At 40.7% G+C, this 10,408-nt stretch overlaps 1 protein-coding gene across 1 annotated transcript in view; it reads right to left on the reverse strand.

The window, feature by feature from the left end:
• The window catches only part of CADPS (calcium dependent secretion activator), a gene marked incomplete at its 5' end in the record, with an annotated part of 515,169 nt that overhangs the window by 46,893 nt on the left and 457,868 nt on the right, over positions 1 to 10,408 (reverse strand). Inside the window, one exon of the mRNA XM_019626511.1 lies at positions 5,144 to 5,251. Within this exon, the coding sequence (XP_019482056.1) occupies positions 5,144 to 5,251 (108 nt within the window). The remainder of the gene's footprint in view (positions 1 to 5,143; positions 5,252 to 10,408) is intronic.

Below are 10,408 nucleotides of genomic sequence, written 5' to 3' on the forward strand. Positions count from 1 at the left end.
CTCTCCCCACTCTGTACTTTTGGAAGTAGTTTTCCTCACCTGGACAGTTGGTGAATGCCTTACAGGTAGAGCATAATACCATACTGCTTTCCTTGGAACCTATTCTTCAGTACTTACTTCCTCTTTTGGCTGATATATGTTCACATGGACAGTGGTTTTGTAACTTAACCAGGTTATTAAAATAAGGTGATCTGTGGTTTCATCTATGACTATAGCAAATATATTTTAATAGGCAGGGGTTTCATTTTTCAAATTACCCCTTTAAAGGGAAATATTCACACTCAATTATTGTGCTGACACATAAAGTGGACAAACATATGATCTGATAATGGAACGGCAAATTACAATCTGTGCAGGGTACAGGATGCGGAACCACAGCCCCATCCGAACCTGACCATGCCGCCTGATTAAGTTCTTAGGGGGCAGTTTGGTAAGGGGCCCCCTTCCTGATCTGATAACTGCCACGGAGAAGCCAAATGCAGAGTCAATCTGCACATACTTAATCCTCCAGAAGGCAGATTAAGTGTATAATTGACCTATATAATCCATGTATCATCTCCAGGCAAATGTTCCCTGGGCCCGGTTCACAATGACAAGGCCTGAAGGAAGCCACTGGGGCTGTGGACTCTGTCCAAGTGTGGGATGGCTTTTTAATCACTCGTCTCTGAGCCGGTGAGGTTTAAGCAGATGAATTCACCCTAAGCATATCTCTTTTAATCCCGATTTTCTTCTCAGGCTGTATCTTCAAGAAGTACGAGGAGGAAAGAAAATAAATTAATTTTTGTTTAGGCCTTGAAATCTTAGGTGCTTCTCTTGACGATCTGATCTCTAATTTCAAAAAGCATGTTTTTGTTTTGGGGAAGATGTTGAATTAATCACCAGAGAAGGGGGAAGCCATCTGCATAATTTATGGACACTCGAGCTTTAAATCACTGCCTTGGAGGTATTTCTTGGGCTGTGCTTTCCTTCTCAGTTGCTGCTTTAGGAATATGGAGATTATTTCATATCCATCTTTTATATTTTCTTTAAAAGTCAGCAATAATTTTCAAGGAGGCCAAGCTTCCACTTGAGTCCAACAGCAATCTGATTCTCTTTTAAAAATTCAGCATCTTTAATATAATTTAAATTCATTGCTATTGCACACACTCTCTTCCTTTACTGAATCTTTTGTTTCAAAATTATTACAAACTGTTATTTTGCAGTAAATAAACCAGTTTACAATTGCATATCATTGTTGTAGAAAAAAATGACCAAAATGCAGATAAAAAATGTATAGCTAGCTGCATGTCTAACATACTATAGGAAACAACATGAGGATTCTTTTCCAACCAGCACTTTATTTTGGACCAGTTAGCTTTTTTTAAGGGCATCACCCCAAAAGTTGATAATATTTTATAGAAGGACTATGTAAATTAATTATATTGACAAATGGGGAAAGTTTTACTACATTAAAAAGACCTGGGTAGGCAGTGTTATGTCTGAAAATATTTTTTCAATAAATCTAGAGAACGCCTGTTTTAAAAAAAAAACTGGTTAACATGAATTTGGAGAGCTGCTCCTCAGTTATATAATAAGGTAGATAAAGATGCAGAACATCAAACTGAGAGCCCCAAATGCTACACCGATAATCTCCCACAGGCACCCAGTTCCAGCCAAAAGTGCACTGACAAGGCAGAGAGAAAACCAGCTCAGAGAGAGTGCTGAGATAGAGGCCTGGTCAACATGAAAGATGCACTCATTAAATGACCAACTATTAGTCCAAATGTCCTCAAATACAAACACACACTAATGCCATCCAGCCTTTTCGACAAGGCACATTCAAAAAGGAAAAAAAACAAAAAAGGAGGGGGTTGGGGGAGGACAATACTAAACAGCAAGAACTTAAAGAGCTTATCAGGTAAATAAACGTAAGACTTTGAAACACAGCTAAAAACACAACAGGGACTCTGAGAACATGCCTCTAAATGACAGATGCCAGCAGGAACTAAAAACAAGAGAGTGACACAACAGTCAGAAATCAACAACCCCCAAACAGCAAACAATCTCAAGAGATATAGATTTTTTTCTTCATTCAAAATGCTAATTTTCTATTATTCATTTTTGCCATTTATCAAAATGCAACAATTTGGAAGAGAAACCTCTTCAGATCAACAAGTTTTTCTCAATAGATTTCTGCCAATTGTTTAGAAACCTGCCCGAGGACCCCTATCATTAAGACATGGAGTTGACAAAACAAGTTCACTGCAGCAAGAAATTTAGAGTGGCAGGTTTCACAGGTCCTTCTGCCTTAATATTCCTGTTCTCTTATTCAGCTCGGTGGACACCAGAGCCGTGCAGTGCATATATGCAAAGAAATAAACACCATGCTTGAGGAAACAGAAGCCAAAAATAATCAAACATGTTGGTAATCTGATGTTTTGCTGCTAGATTATAGAAAAACAGTAAGTACTGAATCAAATTACTGAGATGGCATGGTAATGAAGTTTTTTGAGACGCTCTGGGTTTTTTCAAATGACAAATGTTTTAAATCCACGACAGATTCAATAACTTTTTTTGCATTACATCAGTTAGGTTGCCTAGCACCAATATTCTGTAAATTAGGGGAGTAGGTTATTTGAAAAGTAAGAAAGTAAATGGCAAAGAAATTCGTTATCTCTAAATACGCTANTAAGAAAGTAAATGGCAAAGAAATTCGTTATCTCTAAATACGCTATTGAACAAATTGTTTTCCACGGGGCGGCGGGGGTAGGGGGGTGGGGGACGTTCAGTAAATGATTGTAATAGTTAAGTCTTTAAAATCTAATAATCAGGGGACTGTAATTAAGATTCCCTTAAGAAAATGTAACTGGGATAACATAAGACTAAATGATGGGGGTTGTCACAATGTTTCTGATGCCATTTTAGGCTGGTCAGTGTAGTTCAACAAGGAACTGAAATTCTTGTAAATTTCTGAATTACCCTAAACATAATTTGCTTTCTGAAAAACATATTGTTAGTACTCTTTCTTCATATTATTAATTCCCATTAAGGCCAGGGGGCTCGAGTCTGCCTGTGCTCTGCAACAGTCGGACATGTCTAGTTTTACCATCTGTGCTGGCCCAGGCTGTACTCTTAAGATGTTTGAAATAAAGATGCAATTGCACTTTCCCTGTAAAAATGTCACAGAAGAGGACAATTTGCCTTGCTGCCTTCAACCAGGCGACTTTAAAAACAATTCCCCTTGTACTTCTAATTAAAAAAAAAGAAAGAGGGAAGGATAGGTTATTTGTGCATGGAGCGACAGGCTAACCTGCAGATTAAACACCAAATTTAGTACTAGATGTTTTAGGTCTGAGAGAGCAGGTTATTCGCACACACGCTCACATAGGAACATACACGCACACGCACGCAGGGGCCACACAAAATTGAGAATCAGAAGATATTGATCAAAGGAAAAAAAAAAGGCAACGTAGGCATTGAAAAGAACAATCCACAGGCTTCTTGAAAATTTGTGGTTTGGTATTGAATTCAGTGGAGATGGGCAGTGTGCACACTCCTAGCAGACCCGAGGGTGCCGCCTGGCTCTGTTTTCAATGCCTATTGGATGGGTGATCGTGGCCCAGACAGTCTAGGCTCAGTACTCTGATAAAGGCACGCATGCAGAGAAGGGACGGGACCCGCTGGTGAGCTTTATGCATGTATGAGGCATTCTCAGTGGATGTGGGTCATGCTAGAAGATGTACACAGGAAGATTATTTGATTCTAATTCATGCCACTTGATATAATGTGATAAAACATTTGACATGAGAGATAAGTTCCATTTTAATCTGAGAGGGGACGGGTGGGAATTAAAAAGTGAGAAGGGTTTTCTCAAAGGAAGGTGATGCAGAGGAAAGAGCGATATTGAGCACAGAAAGGGGATGGTTGGGAAAGAAAAAAAAAAAAGAAAGGAGCCTTTTCAACACACGAGGAAAGCAAATGGGCTGGAAGACAAAGCGTATAAAAGTCAGAAGCTGCAATGTCCTAAGCGGTGCCAACAATGAGCTCACTTAGCTGTGGAACAAAAACACACATACACACAAACTCAATGTAAATTGCTGAACACAATCACAGAAGAAAAAAAAAATAGAAACACGGATTCCATAGTAGACCAAAACATTGATGTTCGGGCTGGCACTCAAAATCCGGGAACCTGGACAGGAGGAGCTCACGCTTCACGAGACAGAAGTAGGCTGCACGATGAAAGCCACAGGGAGACAAGGACGCCAGCTTCCGTGCACTCTGGCCGGGTCTACATTGGCAAACTCGGTGAAAACTTGAAGCAAAATGTCGCGCTAAATTACGCAGCCCCATCTACTTTGGCCTGAAAGAGGTGGGGGCGATTTGAAACCTAAACGGATTCCTTTTTTTTTTCTTTTTGCCTCAGTGGCTTGCTTTGGAAGTGCAGCTGTATAGTACAGTGGACATAAGACTGCTCAGTAACTGTTTAACCCTTGGAAATCGGAGAGTTCTGAAGTTCAGCCTAGGTCTGGCAGCCTGATGTACTTGCTCTTGGGGCACTTGCTTCTTTTCCCCAATTTTCAGGTGGCTAGGTGGGCAGGGGGCACCTTTGTTTAGGACAACTGACCCAGCAGCTCTAATATAAGTGTTTGCCAAAACCCAGGGCTAAGTGAGGATCTCTAGCCTTCCAGAAACGGGATCCTCTTTGAAACAATAACAATGCAACATTTATGCACATCTGTAAGCCAAAGCTGGCGTCAGGGCGGTACCACCCCCCGGAGAGGGAGCCTCTGCATCCCCATGAGAATATCTCCCTAAAGCAAGGCCAGATTGCAAGGAGGAGAATCATGACCAAGAAAGGTCTTTGCCAGTTAGAGAAAGCTGCCTCGGAAGCTGCGTGCAGGGACGAGCCTGCTCGCTGAGAGGCTGTACGCCGTCCTACGTGTCATAACAGACTGGGACTGAGACCCGGCCACACCAGAGTGGGTTCAGAACAGACACACGACAGATAAGAGCCTAAGGCAGAGGGAGAGGAAAAGATTTTGTTGTTTGAATAGGGACCAATCCATGTTCTCAAAATGTGACTTATCCTCCTGTCTATTATTTTGTCACATTTTGGAGGCTCTCCTCCTTGGTCTTCAAGGAGGAGAAGGCATTTACTTACATCAAATAACCTTTCTATATACATCTCCTCATTGACCTTATCACGAAGGACATCCTGAGAGTGGCGGACGAAAGTCACATAGGCGTCGGCCACGTCCATCCCGGGTTTCTGCAAAGAAAGAGGAAAACATAAAAATGGAATTTTCAGACAATGACTCCTCCTTAATTACCCACGCATTTCACTCTGCCCACCCCACCCCATGTTGCCTTGCTGGAGTTTGAAGCTATCCACAGTATACAGTTTAGCTATCCATAACCTGGATTGGTAGGAACTGATGTTGGAACCGTCTGCTTTTTCTGGAAATCAAAACTGGCTAAGCAGGGAGTTAGGATTACAAGGGTTTATAGATATTTTTCTACGATTAAGCTTTTTTTCTGGCAAAGATACTCTAATGAACAAATATTCACTGGATAACCCAGAGACATTGTCTGGCTTTCCTTTGGATCGAACCCCCCATTTAAAAATACCCAAACATACTTCCATATCTTCCACTGTCTGTCCTTAATATAACATTAGAAAGGTGACAGCCTTCCCTGATCCTCTTTTCCTTTTTAAAACCTTGAGAATATGCTAACTAAAGAAATCATAGTTCAAGCTACACCCCCATCTACCCAAGTCACACTTTTGGGGGTAATAACCTGAGTATGCAGTATTTCCTAATCAATTCATTCAGAGGAGACAGTCAACTATTTGTCTTTGCTTCCCTGTGCGGCCTTATAGTCCAAGGATTTAAAAAAGGGGGGAGGGGGATGGATTTGATTTTTAAATAAATTAGATTTCTGGAAAGGTAAGCAGGTGGTTCATCCAGTAGTTAGGAAATGATTTATTGTAAGGGGAGGTGGGGGGAAGAAACTCGGAATGCACACTGCTTGAGATGTTGCAATCAGTTATCTCCAAAGAAACCTATTAAAACACTGTAATATGGGTCATTAGGAGAGCTGCCACAAATCCCTTAAATTTCCACAGTAGATATGTATGTTTGCTAATAGCTACAAATATTAGTTTTCATTACTGTGATTTACCTTAGATCACAAAGTATCATTTCTCTACAAGCCGTGACTGTCAGGCACTGCAAATTGAAGTTAGTTAACACTTCTGTGTAATTTCCAGGGTGAAAATGAGGAAGGTTCGGAAACAGTAGGACTGTATTTTTTTTTTTCCTGATACAAAGCAAACAATTATCAAGCAAAGGGCCAATGCTTGGCCCCTGGGTCGCTAGTAACATTTCTTAACACCTGCTGAAACAATGACAAGGTATTAATTTGAAAAACAATGAGGACAGCCCAACGCCACAGTAGTCAACTGTTACACTTTCAAGCAATTTTCAGCAAATGGATTGAGCAGGTTCTGTGATGCTTCTATCATTGTTGCAGTTTTATGATACAAAACAATAAGGTTCTCCAGTGATAGCTATCAGTTCTAAATTGGCACCTTTCTCCTTCTCTCCCTTTGGCAGTCTCACATCAAAGGGCATTCCCCGTGGAGATAGGGACCCCTACTCCCTAGAGGGACTTGAGAAATTTATTATTATTGTTTCCATTCTTCCCTGGTGATGCTTGTGGCCTACGTGGCTTTTTCCTGGACACATGCAGCCATCTTGGAGCTAAGACCCAAAGCCAAATTTCGCAGACCTATTAGTAACCCACAATGTTAGCAACAGTGATGTACAATAATGATTATTTTCACCACTCTTTACTAAATTTTCTGTCCTCAAAGGGGCACTTAAGTTTTTAAAACTTTGATTAAAAAGGAAAAACAGTATGGTTCATCTCTCGCAGATAGTTCAGAAACCACGATTCTCTGTCTTTTGACTCTGCTTAATTTTTCTTCCTAGCACTTACCGATATCTGACATTGTACTATATATTTATTGGTTGGTTTTTTTGTCTGTCTTAGCCTACTAGAACACAAGCTCCACGAATGCAGGGACTTCATTTAGTCTTTTTCTCTTGTATCCTGAGCACATAGAACAATGCCTGGCACATAGTAGGTACTCAGTAAATATTTGCTGACTGAAGGAGTCCATGAATGAATAAGCCCTCACCTAATCCCACCTCTTTTTTAAAGTTCTTTAGTCACACTACAGTAGGTCCTCGAATAACAAATAATGTTGATGAGATGCCCTAAGAACGTGACTGTTGTTTACATCAGTTAGCCTATGATAAAATTGGTTTCCTTATGCTTCACTTTCGCTTAAAGTCGCAGTTTCCGAAAACTTATCCAGGATGTTAAGTGGGGACTCCCTTATTGTACATTGATTTTGATTGGATCCTCCATAAATAAACTTGTGAAAATCATTTAAATTTCTCTGGGCCTTAGTTATACCACCTGTAAAAATGGGATTAATAATAGCTCTCTCCTTACCTTTAAGAATTGTTATGATCATAAGCTAAAATAACGTATGTGAAAAATGCCTTAAAAGCTATATGTTACTATGTAAACATGAGCCACTATGATCTGATCCCCTCCCCCATATTATGTTACTTCATAACCTCACCTACCTTTGAAACCTACTTTAGAACCAAGAAGATAAAGGGGACCTCAGAGAAAACAACATCAAAATCAAAACAAGAAAGTCACTGCACAAAAATGTGTAGTTTTCTCTTAACAGAGCCGTAAGGCCGCCTCTCACAACCACCTTCCTTTAACCAGCTTTACATCTCACTCCAAGTTAGCTCTCCATCCTTTGTGGGCCAGCGACAGGGAAGGGGGCCTTGTTTGAAACAGGTGTATTGATAAAAGAGTGTTACCACTTTTCCTGATGGCTCCAGTGTGAGGGAGAAGGCTGCCAAACTGTAGCAACAAGACTTTAGAGCCACCCATAGCTGGAGTCTGGGAGAGGCAGGCTGGCCCTGCACCCCGGGAGGACCTGGGGGGAGTGGTCACTGGGAAAAGTTACTGTCACAGTGGCGATCCTCCGTCATGGAGAAAAGGCTAAAGCATGGCCAGTTCCCTAGTTAACAAGGAAGGGGAGGGTGTGTAACACATTTTAAGTGGATTTCCAACCAAAATGGTTAAAATAAAAACTGTTCACACATAAACAAGCTAACTTGTAGTTATAGATGGAAAATGTTCTTGGCTGAACAACTGATTCTATTAGATAAATCAGGCTGTATACCACATTGTTATCTACAAACAGTGGGAAAAACTTTAGGCAATGGTTTTTAATATCGCATAGTTACATTGTTTACTTTAAGCATGGCTTGGGCAGACAGAATAGGATGTATATTTTAGAAAAAATATGATACAAACAACAAATAAATAAATCTCTGTGTAGTTATTAAGTCCATCCACACATGGAAGACACCATTTGTGAGGGAGCCACTCTGTGGCTTAGGAGAAATAGGACATTTTAATTGTAGCTTGCTCCTACCAGGACACTTCTGAGCTGCAGAAATAAATTCAGATTTTCAGTATCCTAAGTAAGCCCTACTTAGGAATGCAACTCTGCTACGGATACCAAAGGGTCGAATACTACATCTAAGACAAAGAGATATGCTTTGGGGATTATGCAACGTTTTGAATGGCTGGTAACAGTGCTTCTCTCCATTAGTGAGGATAATTAAGAGACAAGTCTCTAAGGTAACTAACTACTAGTTTCCACATAGAACTAAACCAATAAATCATGTGCCAAAACCTCACACAGCAACCTAAATGAACTCAGACTCTTTAGAGCCAGAAATAACTTGAATGATGGTTTAATCCAATGGTTCTTAAACCTGGTTGAAAATGAGAAGGACCTGGAGAACTTTAAAAAGTTCTGATGCTTTAGATCTCACGCTCCAGAAATTGTTTTAATTTGGCAAGCAACCTGGCACTAATAGGTGCAGAAAGCCCCCCAGGTGTTTCCAGTATGTACCCAAGGCTGAGAATCACTGACTGAGTGCATTGGTTCCCAGACTTGCCCTACATGTCCAAATGATGCAGAGAGCGTTTTAGAAAGAGATTTCCAGGCTGCATCGCAGAAGTACTCTGGAGGCAGAGTCTCTGGAGGCAAGGGGCTGGAAATCTGTATTAAATCAAATCGAATCAAATCAAATCAAATCAAATCAAAACAAAACAATCCAAAAAACCTTGTCAAATATTACCTCTGCACATTCTAGTTTGAGGACCATTGGTTCAATAGGTGATAGTGCCTGGTGTGCTAGTAAATCTGGATCTTCAAAACAAGAGCAACAAAACAAGATAAACAAAAAACCTTGATTTGTAGTGCCTGCCAATTTCCATGGTGTAAATACTCTCTCTGTGGCTGAGTTTGAGCTACCAAGGAGCCCTCACTGAAGGCACCGTTGCAAAGAAATGCACACAGGTGACTCTTGGGAGCCAGTGCCAGCACGCAATCTGCTAGTCCTCGAATGTCCTCTCTCCCCCTTATTGCCAGGAGACGTTGGACATGCTACTTAACTTCCCAGTTTCCTTGGCTGTGAAACAGGATGAGAATATTAACCCTCTCATAGGGTTGTTTTGAGAAGTAATTAATTACTATAATCTACTACATATAAACATATACATATAGTACATACATGTATTATGTACTATTATTTTCTCTAAACTTATTTGTTTACTAAAACATTAATTATGTTGTTATTACTATAATAGTATTTGCTGTAAAGTATACTTTAATCGACTTAATTTTACAGTTTAGCTTTGTCCTAAGCCATAATCCTTGGTGAAATCATGGGTTTGATGTGCTAATCATAGTTTTTCAAATACTAAAATCATTACTCGATTATCCAAATAAAGATGTTTGTCTCTTCACTAACATCATCTTGCAGATGGTATCGTGTTTAAGAGCATTGGGCTAAAGCTCAGCTCTGCCACTTACCAACTGTGGGACCCTGAGCAAGCAAACCTGCCTGGGCCTCAGTTTCCTCATCTTTAAAGTAGGGTTGTTGTGAAGATTAAACATAAAATGCTTAGAACAGTGCCCGACACACAGTGAGCGCTTCTTCATAAGGTCTGGCTGCGGTTGTCATCGTACTGTGCATCATCAGTGCTAAAGGCGCCACCTTTTGGGACCTTCCGCATCATTTTCTTCTGCGGCCCTACAGAGTGGAAACTCTGCTAATTCCTTTTTTTTTTTTTTAAAGATTTTTATTGGGGAATTGGGGGTTGGGAACAGTGCTGGGGAATTGGGGGAAGGGAAACAGACAAGTTGCTGTTGTTTTGTTCTTCAGCCTAGTTGTGGAGGACGTTGCTTCACTGGCCCAAGTTGGCACCATCATTGCGCTCTTCCCTGGCGAGGCAGATCAGTCGCCGGCTTCTG

Source organism: Hipposideros armiger, unplaced genomic scaffold (assembly GCF_001890085.2).
Source record: "Hipposideros armiger isolate ML-2016 unplaced genomic scaffold, ASM189008v1 scaffold_681, whole genome shotgun sequence".
NCBI classification, from domain to species: domain Eukaryota; kingdom Metazoa; phylum Chordata; class Mammalia; order Chiroptera; family Hipposideridae; genus Hipposideros; species Hipposideros armiger.